Source organism: Aotus nancymaae, unplaced genomic scaffold (assembly GCF_030222135.1).
Source record: "Aotus nancymaae isolate 86718 unplaced genomic scaffold, 86718_ANA_hifiasm-v0.15.2.pri h1tg000108l, whole genome shotgun sequence".
Lineage (NCBI taxonomy): Eukaryota > Metazoa > Chordata > Mammalia > Primates > Aotidae > Aotus > Aotus nancymaae.
In genome coordinates, this window is record NW_026988523.1 from 404,042 (window position 1) to 423,278 (window position 19,237).

At 41.2% G+C, this 19,237-nt stretch overlaps 1 protein-coding gene across 2 annotated transcripts; it reads right to left on the minus strand.

Annotated features, from left to right (window-relative positions):
* Window positions 1-162: 162 nt before the first annotated feature.
* TADA1 (transcriptional adaptor 1) lies at window positions 163-18,749 on the minus strand. 2 transcript variants are annotated; one of them, XM_012444511.3, is made up of 8 exons: window positions 18,579-18,749; window positions 13,138-13,229; window positions 12,816-12,881; window positions 7,266-7,363; window positions 5,682-5,891; window positions 4,078-4,229; window positions 1,750-1,924; window positions 163-1,366 (listed from the first exon to the last, which is right to left on the minus strand). In XM_012444511.3, the coding sequence occupies exons 1-8, from the start codon at window positions 18,650-18,652 to the stop codon at window positions 1,214-1,216; spliced, it is 1,020 nt and encodes a 339-aa protein (XP_012299934.1). In that variant the 5' UTR covers window positions 18,653-18,749; the 3' UTR covers window positions 163-1,213. The 2 variants fall into 2 exon arrangements, with proteins under 2 accessions (XP_012299934.1, XP_012299935.1); XM_012444512.3 differs by having other exon boundaries at window positions 1,750-1,912; window positions 18,579-18,741.
* Window positions 18,750-19,237: the final 488 nt, after the last annotated feature.

Below are 19,237 nucleotides of genomic sequence, written 5' to 3' on the forward strand. Positions count from 1 at the left end.
AAAGAAAAAAAAAAAATGGCATACCTTAGTTGAAATCTGCTTTTTAATCTTTCTCATCTAGTACATTATTTTGAGAAGTCTCTGCCAAGCCCTCATAAAACAAGCAATTTTCATATTTCTGTAGAAGGCAATATTCCTTGTAAGGTTTAATAAACAACAAAGTTTTCTCCCAAAAGGTTTATTTGTCACATTTAAAATACAAAATCAAATACACAGATCCAGATACGTGAACCATATATACATAGCTATATAGCTATTTAGACCTACATGAACCTATCTATGCATTCTTAATTTGTCAATGCTATCCCTTAAGTAAAAAGCAACATCTCTTAAAAAACCTAGGTTTGTTATCAGTAACACTGTCGAATGTAAATTATTTTCACTTTATCACTTAAAAGGATAGAATTAGATACCTCCTAGAAATAGGGCAATTACCAAGCATATATCCAATTTGTGTTGATTTCTTAAAATACATTCTATAGGAATAATTAACCCAAGAAACTGCCAATCAAAATCTTTGGACATACTAACTCTAACAAAATTTGAGTCATGGGAAGACATAGAGTTAATTACTTACATTCCAAGAGTTTTGTTTTGATTTTGGTTTTAAATGCAAAGAGACTTTATATGGTTTAGTACACATAGCACTTCCAAGTCATACTTCCTGTGGAGTTATAGTGATAACAATTTTTCAGGGGCTACCTATAGCTATTAAACTGGTCACTAAAGGAGGTATCTGATTTTTAACACTGTGGAGGTTATTTCAGCCAAAATGCAAGAGCACATTCTTTAGGAGAAAGGCAGAAATTTTAGACTTCTAGATATAGAATGTATGATGTCACTGAACACAGAGATGTCCTGCTGATCCGGGGGACTATGTTATAACAGCTTCTTTGTTCTAGGATGTCATCTATCTTACATGCAGACCACAGGACACTAAGCCTCAGGTACCTAAGCATCTCCATTCCAGGCACAGGATTTTATTAGTGCCTGCTCCCACAGCTGAGAACACATAAATACAGAGATATGGGTCATTACCAAAGATTTATATTAAAGGCTTCACAACAGCAACACAAATGTACTCAATGTCACATTTCCATAGGAAAGGTTATATATACACTATACACTTCAGCCTTGAAATGTGGACCCAAAAAACATTGAATTTTCAGTAATGAATGAATTTGGTGAGGGTCCCACACCCTCAAACCCTAATTTAGCACAGCAAGAGCCCCTCCTTCGCTGCCAAGCGCTGGCGGTGAACTTTGTCTTGCTGCAGCTCTTCATGATTTGGATGCCAGAGTTTCGTGATGATCCTTTCAATGTTAAGGGCATAGACAGTGTGTGTAGGGATGACTTCCCTGTGTACCTGGGATTAAAAAATTAACGCTCCAATTATTCTTCAGTAGACTTATTTTTCCAACATATAAAAGGCTTTACATCAACAAAACATACACTCAACTTAGAAACTTTCAGTCAGACACTAAAATGAATCACCAATTGGATAACAAGAAGATAAGGAAATAGGAAGACAAGGGATTTTTTGTTGTTTTTTTTTTCTTTAGTGGGGAGAAGGAAGATGGGCTCAGGATTTGAAAAATGAGGCCAGTATTAATAATGGCTTTCGTAACAGACAAAACTGAAAAACACAAAGCCAAGAAGTAGAAAAAAAACAGTCAATACCTTTGTAGACTTGAAGAATCTCTTAACCTATCCATAAATCTAGGTAAACTTTAAGGAGCCAAGACTCACCTGCAAAGCTTCAAAAAGGTCATACATGTTCACCGGAGGCAAAGATGCAGGTAGAGTGTCTCCGGAGCACGCCAGCAGGAGTGCAGCCTGCTGCTCGGCATCATCTGGGGGTGGGTGAGAAGCTGGATTCTGACCAGCACAGGGAGCAGTAAAAGCTGGAGGGCTGAAAATAAAACTTTCAGAAATATTCCCAGCATGGAGACAACTGAACAGCAAGGATAGGACTGGCCTGATAGAATCTTATTAGAAATATCTTCAATTGAATTAGAAATCCATTCAATGTCTACTCCTGCAGACATGAATAGTCTGTAATTTTAATTTTTAAAGGCTGGAAATAAAACATACTGCAACTATATTTACACTCCTTCTTCTACAATGTTAACATATTTACTTAGCCCAGGATACTGAATAAAAATTGTTTCCCTTAAAGGGCTTCCAGTTGAAACAACTAATAGACCTTAACTACAGGAATATAACATTTAAAACAAATAAAGAGGGAGGCGAATGGTACTGCAGACAACTGGTTTTAAATAAATGAGAAGAAAAGAAGACACAGCACAGAAGCAATAGGCAAAAATCGAGAATGGGGAAAATTAATCCAGAAGCTGCCAATTTCCTAAAATACAGCCAGGTACAAATTGAGAAGTCAGACATGGCTTTTACCTCATGACCCAGTCGGAGATAAACTACACAATGCTGGGGACATAGCGTGAGGTAAAACAAAAGAGTGAAGCAGTAACTCAGAGGAAAGCACAGTGGAACGTCAGCGTGGAACTGAAGCATCAGACAAAAGCGGCCTGTTAGAGTAACAAGTGCCCAACAGACAGGCAAAGGCACTCAGAGACTGGCCAGCAGGGCAGAGAGGGCTTGGGAGTCCCGCCAGGGCCAGACACTGCTCCCAACATCACCCACTACAAGGAGCCACTTTTGGGGGTTTGTTTTTTTTCTAAAGAAGAATGATCCCAAACAGATATGCCTGAATGCGACCAGACAATAAATCACCACATACGGCAATCTAAACAGAGAGCCCAATTTTAAGATGGGTTAAAATAGGCCCATGCCCCCTGTAAAGATCTTCAGAGCCATGCAGTGGGCAACGGTACAAACTCCCACATGTGGTATCAACACTCTGCTCTATCCAACGCTCAGCTTTTCCACCTACACCTCCTGCCTTCCCTTCCTGTTACTTCTCCACCAATCACCCTGCCAGCCTTCCCAGTCATACTTTTTTCTCTGAACGTGCAAGTCCCAGTTATCTCTTTACCTCTCTTCTTCCTAACTAACCAGATATGCAAAGTCCAGCATTCACAGGAAATTCAAGTCACTTCAGTAACCATAAGGAAAATTATATTACTGGCTTTTTGCTTTTCCAAAGGCTTAAAATTCAGACTAAATTCCCTTTGGGGGAAGTGGAGGACAGAGGGAGACGGAAGGTAAGAAAGACAACATAGGGATGAAGGTAATCTAGGTTGTCTCATAGAGGAGTAAGTCAGGACACAGACACGTCCTGAAGCCCTCAATGGGAAGAGGACACAGGAATCCCAGAGATGAGCTGAGAGACCACGTCTGCATGGCAGGAGGCCAAAAAAGCAATGTGATGACACCAGGCACATGCCATGATCTTGAGCTACAAGAGCAAAATGAGGGCCTGGAGAAATATCTACCACTCCTCCTCCTCCCACCGCCAAGAAACCCAGCTGTGACCCAACAATCACAGGCCCTGCTTCTAATTGAAAGTAGGCTCGCTTCCCCATCAAGCAGGTGATGCCCCTCAGGAGCCCTCAGGATGCACTGCCTATGCACTACTCCACTCCACCTAAGAGTCGAGGTGGGGGACAACACACTAAACCCACATGCAGCCAAACTCTGGAACTTCACTTCTGATTAAAAAGAAAGTACCAAAATAATTCACTTGATCTCAGGCAAGTATAGGACTTAAAAAAATAAAATTGTCTCCTACTAAAGGTACTTTAAACATACGGAAACATAATCAATTATTTAACGGTGGTCTATTTAGCAAGAGGAGTATAACCAACTAGCAAGGCTGCAGTGGGCGGATCACATGAGGTCAGGAGTTCGAGACCAGCCGGACCAACATGAAGAAACCCCGTCTCTACTAAAAATACAAAAATTAGCTGGGCACGGTGGCACATGCCTGTTATCCCAGCTACTCAGGAGGCTGAGGTAGGAGAATCACTTGAACCCGGGAGGCAGAGGTTGCAGTGAGCCGAGACTGCACCGAGCTGAGATTGCACCGTAGCACTCCTGTCTGGGCAACAAGAGTGAAACTCCGTCTCAAAAAAAAAATTTACAAGAAACTTCATTTACCTTTCTATTAAGTTGTTGTAAGCTACTACACTATTCTTCAGGTATGGCTGTGGGGTCACATTACTGCCAAAGGCATATTTAAAATGGCCATCTCGTAACCGATAAGCTTTCCTTCTTGACACAACTGACGTCAGTATATCTTTAAGGTGATTCTGTGAAAATAAGAAAAGAAAAATAGCATGATCTCCTCCTCTTTAAAAGCAAATCATAAAATTCTATTGACCAAAAACCGTTTATTGGCATTTAGATGGAGATGTGTATACAACCAAATGAATGTTCACATGAAGAGCCACAGAGCCTACCAAAGGAGCAGGAAGACGGGAAAGAAGGGGGCGTGCTTATGTTCATTTATTAGTAATTCTCTTTAAGATGGGCTTGCGCCACATGAAGTTTATTTGAAAAGTTTTACATCTCTAAATTAGGTCCTCTCTCTCAAAAATGATTTTTAGATGACTTTAAATAAAAGTACACAAAAATGACTTTGGGCTCTCTCAAAAGCCACATAGACTATAGATATATATGAAATAAGCACAAAATAAATTAGGTACTTGATTTATCTTCACTTTTATGACAGCCAAGTACATAGGAAAAGGTTAAGGAAGTTTGTGAAAAGAGAGTGACTGAACTCATCCCAGGCTACCATTATTAGTAGAAGAGCCAGGATCAGGCAGGGTGTTTCAATTAAACCAAGGAAAATCCACTTATATCAAGACATTATTGTACTATTTATAATTGATTTGCACACACAATTCACTTAACGTTTATAACTTCATGAGACAACTGTTACTATTTTTGAGATACAGATGAAGACAATAGGGCTCAGAGAATCGAAAAGAATCATCCAATGTTATCTGGCTGCATCCATTCACTATAGGCCTCAATGTCAAATTAGTTTTGTCAAGTAACTAAATGGATAAAATGAATGGACGAACTAAATCATGGGCAGTGACAAGAACTCTGCCGTTCAGATGCCAAGACTAATGCTCTTCAGTGCTGTACCGCAGCAAAAATAAGTGACTTTAATCTTCAGGATTCTCAATTTCATTTATTTCCTTAAAAACCGTTCCCCTGTTGACAAAACATCAGATCGAGCAGAAGAGTTATGACATAAATAACCTTTCTGAAAAGCTTAGTCTATTAACTGAAGACAATTATTTGGATTGTAATGAGTGTCTCCTCCTAAAAAACAACTTTCAGCCAGGTGCTGTGGCTCACACGTGTAAATCCCAGCACTTTGGGAGGCCAAGGCGGGAAGGTCACTTGAGCCCACAAATTCGAGACCAGCCTAGGCAACAAAGAGAGACCCCTATTGTTACAAAAAAAATTCTAAAGAAAATTAGCCAGGTATGGTGGTGCATGTCTACAGTCCCAGCTCTTGAGAGGCTGAGGCTGGAGGATAGCTTGAGCCCAGGATTTCCATGTTGCGGTGCGCCATGATCGTGCCACTGCACTCCAGCCTAGGAGATGAAGTGACACTGTCTCAAAAAAAAAGGCAAACAACTTCAACAATGACAATTCTGTGAAATCAGAGTGACCTTTGGGTTCTTTTCTTGCAATACTGACTTTAAACAACACACAAGCCTTTCTCCCAACAGCAAACCAACCTCCACAGCATAGACAACAGCTGAAACAGCCTCCTCGGTGACGTTGTCCAGCCCGTGCTCATAAGCAGTCACTATCATTCTCCCTTCAAGCTGGCCTCGAGTGGGAAGCATCATTGTATGGGAACAAAGTTTCAAGTCATCATCATCTTGGGGATCCTTTGCCACAAATTGCTGGGCTCCTGAGAGAGGATTTTGAGGCTGGAATCTATGCTATGAGTAAAAAAAACTTTTTAAAATTATTCATGACAGTGGCAAACAAGACACAAAGTAACTACTGTATTGAAGTTGAGCTCCTACAAATTAATGTCACCAAAACTATACCACAGGCGTTAAGGAAATAAAAAAGTAATTCATGCACAAATCATCACAAACTCACATCCAATACAAGGTAATAATGAAGACGTGAATTAAGGGGAATAATGGTAGTTTGCACAGTAGTTTATTCTATTCAATTAATACCCTGGTGATCACAGAATGTATGGCATTGTGCTAAAAATAATTGAAGGAGAAGACGGAACTATATTCAGACAAGTCAGAGCATTTTAAATTTAACTGTAAGTAGGTTCTAAAAGTATAAACGTATAATGAATGATTCAATTAAGCCTTAAAAAGCCTAACCAATATGGCAGGCTAACCAATATGGCATATGAAATAACAAATATTCCAAGATAATGCTGTGTAGTGTAACTATTTAATTGCTGTTATTTTCTACTTAGAATTCTCAACACAGAACCTAAGATACAGTCATTTTCATTCATAAAAATCTCAGCCTTCCCCTGGGAGATTCTGATAGCCCATTCATATTCTCCATCATCACTGGTAGCTTTTGCTTAAGTCCAACATAAAAGATTTTATAGTGAAGATGATTTGTCCCTGTTTCAAACTATTATGAAAACAACATGGTTTTTTCCATTTTCCAAGTATAAAACTATTTTATATCGAGCATGTCTTTTAAACCAGACATGTCTCTCTAGAGATCCTGATGCCCTCCAGATTGGATAGTCTTATTGATCTAAAGATAGAGGCAAGGTGAAAATAAATGTTTATTGATGTTAATCAATAAAGCTATCAATACCCCATAAACCTATAAAATGGTTACTTTTGGGAAGCTTTTTTCCCCCAAATATGTGCTTGAAAAAGCAATTTCTTTTAAATTGCTTACAAATTTTAAAGGCAAACGCCTTCATGCCATCTCTACTAGTCCCCAAAAGGCTCAGGGCCCAGCTGAGCATCACCAAGACCCCACCAAAGGCCTCCAAGCTGCCTAAACCCTTGGGACAGATGTCTTCATCCAAGAAACATTATTCATTCAAGAAAAATACTTCAGAAGAGAGAGAACAAAGGCATTGTTTTGAATAACTGAAAAATCATTAGGTACTAGTAATAACATTAATATTTAAGCAAGAACTATAAAAATGTAGACACCTAGAATTCACAATCCTTCAAACCCTTTTCTTCTCTAATCATACTCCCTTTTTTTAACTCCACTACCAGTATTTTGATATTTGCTTAAAAACTAAAGCTAGTCCCATCACACCAGAACTTCAGTCAGTCATTATCAAGATCTACTGAAGAACCACCTACATCAAATTTCTGACGAACAGAAGAAAGCTTTTTCTTTCCCTTGGGTTTTCCAGGTTTTGCTGCAGAACCCCCTGTCCAGGGCAAAGATCCAGCACCCTCTAGGAGACAGAAAAATATAACCGTAAGTAAAAATAATGACAACTCATAACTACTGTTTGTTTTCATTTGGGTTAAGCGGCATGGAATGCTCAAAAATGCAAATAAATAATGAATGCTTAAATCCAAATCTTCTCTTTCTACTTCGCTAAATATAATTATCAATCTTTTCAAATCACATTTTATTCCTAGCTGCAACTAAAATTTTTTAGGAAGATAAATATTTTTAATTAATGTTTATTGGGTGTTTCGTTGATCAGCAGTAGTATTATTACAGATGTAGGACAAAATTTGCTGGTCTAAGATGATGAACCGAGCACCTGTATCTATCTCCTCTCTCTTCCAAGACTCCACGAAATATGAAAGCAAGGAAGGTAAACGGCACACTTCCACAACAGAGATTAAAAAGGAAAATGAGGCCGGGCATGGTGCCTCACACCTGTAATCCCAACACTTTGGGAGGCCAAGGTGGGTGGATTACCTTAGGTCAGGAGTTCAAGACCAGTCTGGCCAACATGGTAAAACCCCGTCTCTACTAAAGATACAAAAATTTGCTGAGCATGGTAGCACAGGCCTGTAATCCCAGCTACTTGGGAGGCTGACGCAGGAGAATTGCTTGAGCCCAGGAGACGGATGTTGCAGTGAGCTGAGGTCATGCCACTACATGCCAACCTGGCAGACAGAGCAAGATTGTGTTTCAGAAAAAAAAAAAAGGAAAATGAGTGGCAGACACGATAAGATGTCAACAAATTTCTAGGGTGCAGACTCACAAAGCAGACCCATGGAAGCTGTAACCTAGGCTAGGCAAATGAGGCAGAAGCGCGTCGACCTGCCTGGTAGAAACCCACAACCTGGACTGGGAGAATGTGAGTGGAGTGGAAACCAGGAGGGATCTGTCAGGCTAAAAACAAAATTAATGGAAAGTCTGTATCCTTAAATCATCCACGCAAACCCGTTCACTCACCCCCAAAAGTGGGTTCGGTACAAAATCAAAGTGCTGGGCCTCATATTCAAAAATTAAGAATTTCAAGATAATGATGGTACAGCACCAAACCAAGCGCAGCAGGGCCCTTCTGCACAACTGCAGTTCACAGGCCCATGAAGGCTCATTCCCACGCACAGAATGACACAGAGCAGGGTATTTATAATAGCTGGGGCAGGGGGTTAGAAGGAAGGTGAGGAGGGAATAAGGACTATTTGCTAGTTTAACCGAACACAATTTCTGGGATTTACTAAGGTAGTTAGTATAGACATTGGTACCTTACAGCAAAGCTCTCTGCATATGGAAATCTGGGAGACCCCCAGTTTATCAGCAGCTGACAAGAAGTCTCTAGGCAGTTTTATCCTTCATTCTTAAACATGAAATGGACAACAATGAATCACCAGATATTTGACAATATACTTAAACACGACAAGAGCAAGGTAAACATAATAATAATAATGAGGTCCTAGACAGGAAATGCAAAAGAATTCTGATAAATTTCTAACTGGTATCCACAGAAAAATTTGACATGTCTATCCATGAAATAAGATGCTATTAAAATTGCTGAATTAAATAATGCATTCAACAGAAAGGCCAAAAGAGTTGAGGAAATCTCAAAGAACACACAGCAATAAGAGATGTTAAAATCAGTAAATCCAGAAATAGATTTAAGCAACTATGAGGGCCATAGAGGTCCTACCAGAAGAACAAAAAGCAAATAGTTGCCTTTGGGAATAGGTCTAGGAGTGGGAAAAAGCTTTTATCATGAAATTGTCTGTGCTATTGACATTTTTTTAACCGTGAACATGTATTGTTTAACATAAAAAAAAAAAAAAAAGTAATACAACCTCACTATAGTACACTTAAAAAGAAAACCCAAAAAAATTTTTAAGAAAGAAAAAAGTCACCCATAATCATAGTAAAATGTTCCTGCAATTTTGATATTGTTTGAAAGAAACTTTTTCAAGCTTTGAGAAAAAAAGATTCCGGATGCCTCAGTTTAAAAAGAACTGTTTGGGAAGTTCCTCTTATCTTTGGCATGCACAGATCTCACTTGATAAGGTCACCCAGTCTTAGATGATTTTCCCAAGAAATCTCTTCCCGATAAATGAAACTGGATGCTAGGTGAAATGAATGAAACTGGAAAGTAGGCTGAACATGAAGATGATGATGCAAAGGAGCAGGCCTGCAAACTCAGAGCTAACCAGCTGCTGCTGTGTGGCCATGCAAAGCACGGTAAGGCCTAACCCTGACAAGAGGGAAAGCGTTTTAGTAGCACTTAGATTTCAGTTTCGATCCAACCCATCCACTTACTAGCTGGATAAGGCCTAAGGCAAGTTTTTATTTTGTTTTCTCTTCTCTGAAGTTTGTTTCCTTATCTATAAGAACAGGCTAACACCTACCCTGCAGAATTGTTGTGAGGATTAAAGGTAACGCATATACAGTGTCTAGTATGCTGTAGTTACTCAACAAATATTATTATTAATATCATCTTTCCTGACTAACTTAGAAAACTAGAAAACAACCCATCCAAAATTGCGAGGTACAAAGAACTATATTTTACTTTGAATAGAAATCTCCTCTTTGTTACTAACAAATATTAATTTCAGTTTGAGAAAATAAATTTGGGGAATTTTATCGGAAGAATTTTATATGGAAGAATACATTCTGAAAATTCAACTGCTTCTTCATTTGAATGTAACTATTAACAAGCATTCAGAATATCAAAGGTTTTGATTTAATTAAAATTAGCCACCTACACTTACTAATACCACTTCAACATTTGTTTGGCATTTTTATTTGTTTTTTTAATTTAATTTCATTTAATTTTATTTGAGACAGGGTCTTAGTCTGTCACCCAGGCTGGAGGGCAGTGGCACGATCTTGGCTCACTGAAACCTCTGCCTCCAGGTTCAAGAGATTCTCCTGCCTCAGCTTCCCTAGTAGCTGAGATTACAGGTGCCTACCACTGCACCTGGCTAATTTTTGTATTTTTAATAGAGACAGGTTTCACCATGTTGGCCAGGCTGGTCTTGAACTCCTGACCTCAGGTGATCCACCCACCTCAGCTTCCCAAGTGCTGGGATTAGAGGCTTAAGCCACCCAGCTGGCATTTTTTATTTTTAAAATCACTTTTTATACATTCTTTCATCTGTTTTTTCATAATCCTATGGGGTAGAAATTGCTGTAAATTATTTTATAAATATGAAAACTAAGAACACCCAAGTAACTGTAATATATAAGCTAGTGGCAAAACCTACACTTGAACCTAAGTCTCTTGACTCTTATCAACCAGGGTTTTTATTTCTGATCACTCCATTTATCTTTTGCGTATGGGGCAATTTACAATATACCTCCCTAAAAAGTAAGATGTAATCCTCACAATATTGGCTTTTTTGATCAAATTAAATTTTATACAACAAGGAAGATTTTGATTTAACTTTGGACATAAAAGAGGAATGGCTAAAGTCCACTTGTATATAAATAAAATAGCACATCAAAAGTCTGACACGGTGGAAGAACGTGCGGTGGTAAGTGTGGTGAGGGTAAGGAAGCAGTCATGTTCTCTAACGCACCCCACAAGCAAGTGTCACAGTTTACTACACATTAACAACGACTTCTTTGAGGATCAAGGAATGAGGTGTTAGGAGACTTTATGTGAATTCTATTCTTTTTTTTTTTTTGAGACACAGTTTCACTCTGTTACCCAGGCTGAAGTGCAGTGGCACAGTCTCAGCTCACTGTAACCTCTACCTCCCAGGTTCAAGCGATTCTCTGCCTCAGCCTCCCAAGTAGCTGGGACTACAGGTGTGCACCACTACACCCAGCTAATTTTTTTTTGTATTATAAGTAGAGTTAGGGTTTCACCATGATGGCCAGGCTGGTCTCGAACTCCTGACCTCAAGTGATCCATCCACCTCAGCCTCCCAAAGTGCTGGGATTATAGGCATGAGCCACCACGCCCAGGCTGTGAGTTCTTTATTATACAATAGAGGTAAACAGAGAGAAAGGATAAAAGAAACTAGCCATTTATACATAAAACATGAGCTTTTGATATATGATCATCAGAATTACCCTAAGCCCTTAAAAATTTTCAGTTTAATCTCCAACGGGGTTGGAAAGCACAATTCTAATGGTAACTTTTGTACTCTCATAAATAGACATAAATTGCAATTTAGAAACACAAAAACTAATGAGCAGCATGACTTTTATCACGAAGAAAGTTTTCAATGTATCTAATTACTCATTTTTGACTGATTAAAACAAGATAGTTGAAAGAGGTGACTTACAGCTTAATCTGCTCTTTAGGTTAAAGTGACAGGTTTAGTTTTCACCCACCCCCTCAACATGCTACTGTCCCTTACCTCTTGTTCTCCACCAGTAATCTGCCAAACACAGGTGCTGAAGCTTGACCTTCCAGGTGCTATCTTACTTAAGAACACAGTGGAAGTCCAGGTCCCGACATATGTTGCGGTTCCCCCACCACCCTGCTACAGACACCTTTCAAGTTAGGTATCCCTGAGGTATGGGACACCTAACACCAACTGCCCTCTCTTCATCCCCCTTACCTTCTTCATCCCGACTTCCCACCCTCTTTCTCATTTACTTAAGTCATCTAAAATGTAGCTGAGTCGAGAGTCAATATCAAAAGGCAATGTAAGTACAGAGACCGTAGCCTGCTTTACAAAGGCTCCGTAGATTTGGGCGTTCCTGCTGCGGTGCCTGCCCTGCGCCCTCTTGTTCCTGGGCTGTCTCCTTGCTTGCCTTCCGGCTATCCCGTTCCCTATTCTGAAGGACCCCATCATTTCCCCCAAGGAGCAAACCGGCCTGTAGGGGAGGGCAGCACGACTCTCCCAGCACAACACGCCCGGACCCAGGGTCCACCTGGTCTGGGACTTCAACATGCCTACGATTACACAATACCACCTAGGGAGAAAGCGCCTGTGAAAACGGACATTCAGATAGCCCTTCCTTCGGGGTGTTAGACAAGACTAGCCCTACATCTGGCTTGGCTGAAAAACACTTTATTGATGTAGGAGCTGGCATCATAAGATAAAGATTAAAGAGGAAATGTTGATGTTGTACTATTCAATTTTGCCAGCGAAAACTTTGATGTCAAAAATGGTGATCAAATTGCACAGCTCATTTGTGAACAGGTTTTTTTCTCCAGAAATAGAAGTTCAAGCTCTGGATGACACCGAAAGGGGTTCAGGAGGTTTTGGTTCCACTGGAAAGAATTAAAATGTATGCCAAGAATAGAAAATGAGAAATCATACCTTTTTCTTAAAAATTGTTTTTGCTTTAAAAAGAAAAAAAGATTCTGTAAAAGAATTTGTATCTACATAATAAAATTTTTCTTCTGAGCAGTTTAAAAACGTCTGCTTTACAAACACTGGCTGTGTCTATTAAAGAAAGCTAAAGTCTAGTGCTTTGCTGACTGACACATACTGGAAGTATTTCCACTCCCTTACCTGGTGTAGAAACCAAAATCTGACAACGCGTGAGAATGGCCAGGAGGAAATCATTGTGAGAATGGACTGAAAAAGGGAAGATAGTGACAATCAAATTAAAAATATTTTCAACATAAGGAAACCACAGCTTTGGTCTAGCTTGTCAGGATTTGGATAGCCCCTACTCTGCCTTTCTTTATACTTAATTTTAAATATCCACATTATTAAGCTAACCTTACACACCACAAAACCAAAACTTCACATTTTAGAAAGGGAAATGACTTTACTACTAATCTAGGAAAACTAGAGAATAGTAAAATAACTCCACAGACAATCAGTTTACCATTATCCTGTGTGAGAAGTCTATGCGCTTCAAGGTCAAACTCCTCTTTGCTGATCTTCTGCTTGAACCACAGCTTCAGGTTAGCCCAGTATCTGTAGAGGCAGAAACAATATTATGAACCACAGATTTTGCTGCTTCTAGTTCTCTTTGTTGTTGTTGTTGTTGTTGTTGTTTAGAGACAGAGTTTTATTCTGTCACTCAGGCTGGAATGCAGGGGCACAATCAGAACTCACCATAGCCTTGAACTTCTGGTTTTAAGCTACCCTCCCACCTCAGCCTCCTGAGTAGCTGGGACTACAGCATGAAGAGATGTTGCTTCTTTCCCAAGTTCAGCATAAATGCTCCAATTCTCAGGAAAGGAAATTTTGCAGTACCTAGCTTCATGGGCTGAATTGTGTCCCCCTACAAAGTCCTATGTTAAAGCCTTAATCCTGCTACTGCAGAATGTGACTGTATTTGGAGATTGGGCCTTTAAATAGTACTTAAAATGAGACCATTAGGGTGGGCCCTAATCCAATATGACTTGTGTCCTTATAAGAAGAGGCAGTTAGGATACAGACACCAGACACATTCACATACAAAGAAATAACCACGTGAACACACAACAACAAGGCTGTCATGGTGGTGCATGCCTGTGGTCCCTGCTACCTGGAAGGCTGAAGTGGAGGGACTGATTGAGCCCAGGAGGTCAAGGCCGCAGTGAGCCATGATCACGCCACTACACTCCAGCTTGGAGGACAGAACAAGACCCTGTCTCAAAACTAATAAAAGGAAATTGGCAGGCAGTCACAGAATTGAACTCATGATTCACTTAGAATCTACAGCTATACCTCTGTTTCTCACTGTCACGTTTCTAATAGACCTACTCTCCAGAATCCTGCATTTTCGATTTACATTTTAAAGTGTGTGTGTTTAACAGAGGGAGGAGTAGTCATTTATATTTGTTTTAGGTGACATCCTTCCCTTCAGATAAACTCAACTTTCAATCTAACTGGCTGAAAAAAAGATGAGTTCCTAAACATCTCAGCACAAAGAAAATGCCTGGGGATATGAGAAACTTGGTAGTTTTTAAAGTGAAAACCAACACATAATAATAAAAATTACTAAGTAACTAGTAGAAAAAAAAATGACTTAACCTTTTACACTTTAACAACAGTGTTAGAAATTGGAGTGAAATGTATCACTTTGCATCACATCCACAACCCTTGTTGTGGTACTTAAGGAAGCTGCCTCTTGTTCATGGAATGGGATGAAATATTACTTAGTACTTGAGTTCCTAACAGGAAAAAAAAAATCAGATTTCTAAACAAGATGGTTTATATTCTCACTGCTATATGATACCCACGGTAGGACCTCCCCCGTGTGTGGATGAGCTTCAAGTCATCTTAGCATCCCTGTACGTAATTGACTATGTACATATGTAGTTGCATGCAAAGCTCTGGGTTCATGTTTGTTGTTGTTTTTTTCAGGAGAAAACCCATAGCTTTTATGAGGTCTTAAGTGGCCCAAAACCCATGACATCACGGCCATCTTTCAGGCCCATTTCACTCAACAACAAAACATGTGCAGCTCTCGAGCTTGGCACCCTTTCCACCTGATATTTGCACATTCATTCGTCAATAGGTCAATAGTAACTTTCCAACAGTGGACACTTTCATACATTTTTTTAAAGGACAGGAATAATAATGAAAAAAATAAAATGCTCCACAGAAAAAGTTCTTTTCCTATCCCATTCAATGCAACAAAAAAGGGTAGTAATCTGGAGAAAAACTCTATTATTTAAAAGTCCTATGTCAGTATTTTATAAAAAGCAAATGTATAAACTTGTTCCAGAACTAAAACAAGGCTCTACCAGGAAGCTCTGTCAAAATAACGCAAACTATTTTCTCCAATGGCAAACGTTTCAGCCCAAAGAGCTAGAACGAGCTACCAAGGGTTAAAACACTTGCTCTCCAATCCTGGTCCCTGCATTAACTCACTGTGTAGCCACAGACAAATGACTGTTTCCCTCAACAATACTGCTATACTTTGGATACTTGACCAAACTTCATGATGACATTTAATCCCCAGGGTTGGAAGTGGAGCCTAATGAGAAGTGTTTGGGTTATGGGGGCGGATTCCTCACCAATGGCTTGGTGCGATCTTTCCTGGTGGTAATGAGTGAGTGCTCACTCACTCTGAGGTCCTGCAGGAGATTCCCCAAGAGCCAGTTGTTAAAAAAGAGCCTGGCACCTTCCCCCTCTCTTGCTTCCTCTCGCATAGTAATCTGCACATGCAGGTTTCCCTTCACCTTTCACCATGAGTGAAGCAGCCTGAGGCCCTCACCAGAAGATGCTGGTGCCATGCTTTTGGTAGCCTGCATAACTGTAAGCCAAATTATCTTCTTTATAAATTACCCAGCCTCAAGTATTCCTTTACAGCAACACACATGGACTAAAGACAAATACGAAATAAAAAGTCAATCAATCCCTGTGAAGGTGAGGACAATGGGTAGAAGTGTAAGTGGGTCAGTCTACGAAGCACTGGAGATACCTGAAGAATATTAAATAACATATGATCTTGGCTGGGCACAGTGACTCATGCCTGTAATTCTAGCACTTTGGGAGGCCGAGGCAGGTGGATCACTTGAGGTCAGGAGTTCGAGACCAGCCTGGCCAACATGGCAAAACCCTGTCTCTACAAAAAATACAAAAATTAGCCGGACATGGTGGCAGGTGCCTGTAATCCCAGCTACTCAGGAGGCTGATGCAGGAGAATCACTTGAGCCCAGGAGGTAGAGGTTGCAGTGAGTCGAGATCGCGCCACTGCACTCCAGCCTGGGCGACAAAGCGAGACCCCATCTCAAAATAGATAAATAAATACATAAATAAATATGATCAAATCTTCAAATAAAAAAATCAGGCACCTATTTGAACATGGCGCTCTACTGGCTACTATACAAAGTGAGTTGCTTAGCAAAGCCACGTCTTCCTGGAAGCAGCTTGGGCACACAGCCCAACCAGTCAGACATGACGGGATGTTCAAACCACTGGATAAGTAGCAAATAACTCATATCCAGCCTCTGTGCATAACCCTGTATGTTTTGCCTACCACCAAGGACCACACTTAAATAGTCAGGTTGTGCAACCCAAAGCAAAGTGCTCATGAGGAAATGTAAGAAATGACTCAGTATAGCAGTGTTACTATTTAACCAAGAGGCACTTTTTAAGGAGAAGGGAAAAGAACAATGAGAGAATGGAAAAACAAATTTAGAACAATACTGTACTATTAACTGTTTATGGCATAAAAACCTTTTGATTGCATTTTAGTGGGGATTCACGCTCTATCTAGATGCACTAAATTTAGTTTCAGCATCAGTAGTTGACCAACATCAGATAGTCGGCTTTGGCCTTTAAAAACTGAATAACGAATGCTAATTTCAAAAACATTTCTGGCAGCCCTGAACCTGTAATTGATGAGTATGGGATCAAAGAGGTCACCACTGCATCCAATCAAGGTTAAAGGCAATTATACACAAGCCAGGTCCTTCAGATTTATTATGGTAGGTAAACATTCGCTTTCAAATATTTGTAAGCATTCTAGATGGAACAGAGTGAAAAGCTGATTATGTGCTTAAAAATGTAAATTTTACCAGTCAGTATTACAAAAGTGAAAAGCTGTAGTAATTAATCAAGGTGAAAGCTGTCAATTTTACTACTAAAATAAGTTTAAGAATATTTAATTCAATAAACAAAGAATAGGCTGACAGTGAACAGGAATATTAAAAGATAACTTTCAGTGGAACATGATAGTCGGGTGTGGTGGCTCATGCCTGTAATCTCAGAATGTTGGGAGGTCAATGCGGGAGGGCTGCTTGAGGCCAGGATTTGAGACCAGCCTGGGCAACATAGCAAGACCCTATCTCTGAAAAAAAAAATCTTCAGCCAGGATTGGTGGGGCGTGCCTATAGCCCCAGCTATAGGCTTGCGGCAGGGGAGGATCTCTTGAGCCCAGGAGATCAAGGTCGCTGTGAATTGTGTGATCAGGCCACTGTTCGTCAGCCTCTGCCACAGAGCAAGACCCCAGTTCAAAAAAAAGGAAGTGGAACATTATATCTTTGGGAGTCAATAAATGGTCATCAAAAATTAAATAATTGTGCTAAAATAACGGATTTTACTTCTAGTCTTCTTATAGTTTCAATTTTTTATTATCTTGTTAGGATGAAAAGCAGACAGTCAACTCCACCACCCCAAAATTTCACATGAAGGAAAAACTCCAAAATTCATGTATGACATCCAAGCTAAGTAACTTCAATCCAGAAATAATAAAGAAGGATGAAAAGAAAGTATTGGAGAAAAATTAAGTATTCCCAAATTGCTCCTCCACCAATGTCATTTAAAAGTGTGTATCCACTGAGCAATGCAAATGTGTAGAATACCACAGAAGCCATCTAGCAGCAACGACACACACTATAGTTTTAAAGGTTTCCATTTACTTCCTATATTTTTGAAAAAGAAAGTTGCAATAACAACGTATTGAAAATTTCCAAACTCTTCCTTGTATCTCAGAGGTTCCTTCTATGCTGTCTGGCTTCGGCGTTGGCTGGATACTGATTTTACCCTTGGCCATTCTGCATCTAACCCGGCTGTGCACTCGGTCCCTACCATAACCTGGATGGTCTGCCTGGGCGTCTCCGGGATCCTTTACAGCCCCGCTAAGGCATCAGTCTGGAATCAGAAGCGTGGGTCCCAACCCTGACAGTGACTTCTGAAGAGTCACTTATCCTCACTAGGTCTCAGTCCTCCCATCTGTCAAATAAGAATAGCAACTGTACCTATCTCACATCTGTTGTAAAAATTAGATAAGATAATACATTTAGAGAGCTTAAAATGTTTAAATGTCTGCTACTGCTATCATCACTACAATTGTCATAGTGTTCTGTGAGTATGATTTTACCGCAGGGTCCGTTTGCCTTACGAAACTGCTGTCAAAGCGCTGACCAATAATGCCTGGCAGATCACAAGAGATCAACAGACCTCCACCTCCAGGAAGCCCTCCAGGAGCGGCCGCCCCGCGCGGTGCCCTCTCTGGTCCGGCGCCTGGGCTCCGGCTCACTCGGCCCAGGTCGGCTCCCGCATCGCGCACGCCCGCGCTGGGGCCCGCGCTTGCTCACCTGGCCCTTGGGCGAGAAGTGCGCTTCTCCCGCCCCACCCAGGACAGAGAGTCCCGAGCAACGGCGCCCGCTGGGGTCTCCCGAGCGCCCAGGAGTCCGGGTGCCTCCAGGGCCGCGAGTTCGGGTGGCCCGCCCCGCCCCGGCCGGAAAAACCCCGAAGCCCCGCCGCCGCGGACTCAAGGCTGCACAGGCCCCCGGGCGGTGTGGGCGTCTCTGGGTCGGGCTGGCAGCCCGAGGCCAGGAGAGCAGCCGAGTGTTGGCCTGGATGCTGCGCTGGGGCAGCTCTTACTGTTTCACGTTGTCCCCCAGGGCCTCGCTCAAGTTCTTCTTGGCCGCCTCCAGCTCGCTGACAAAGGTCGCCATTGCTCCGCGCGTCTCAGCCCGACCGCAGACCGCCCGGCCACCGCGATCAACAACCGAAAAACCAACTCGGCGGAAGGCCTCGGCTCTGGAAACTAAGCCCGCCGCCGTCTGCCCCGCCCCCAATCACTCAGAAGGCGTTTGTTTGGTTTTCGGCTCCGCCCGCCTTTTTGCAGGGAAGGTGCCCAGCCCAACTGCGCTCACTTCCTCCCGCCCCTCGAGTCACGTGATCCGTTTCACCTTGTAGCGCGCCCAACCTAAACCCGCGCGCCACGCCTCGGCTGCAGCGTCGCTGACAGGCTGGCGCGTCCCAGCCTTTTAATTCTATTTCCGCCGGGGCGATTCCGAATTCGGCCCGCTGTCCTTCTACCTGGAGGAGACCCTTACCCCTCCATTTCAAAAAGTACATGCAGTAGCAATTTTACTCTTTCTTTGCCTTATTTTTCACCGAGCACTAATAGTCTCATAAGACACTTAGTTGATTTATTTTGTTAATGTTATGGCTCGAGGACCGGAGTTCTGTTTTATTCAGGGTTACCCGCAGTTCCTAGAGCAGCACATAATGGATGCTTCATAAGTATTTGAGTA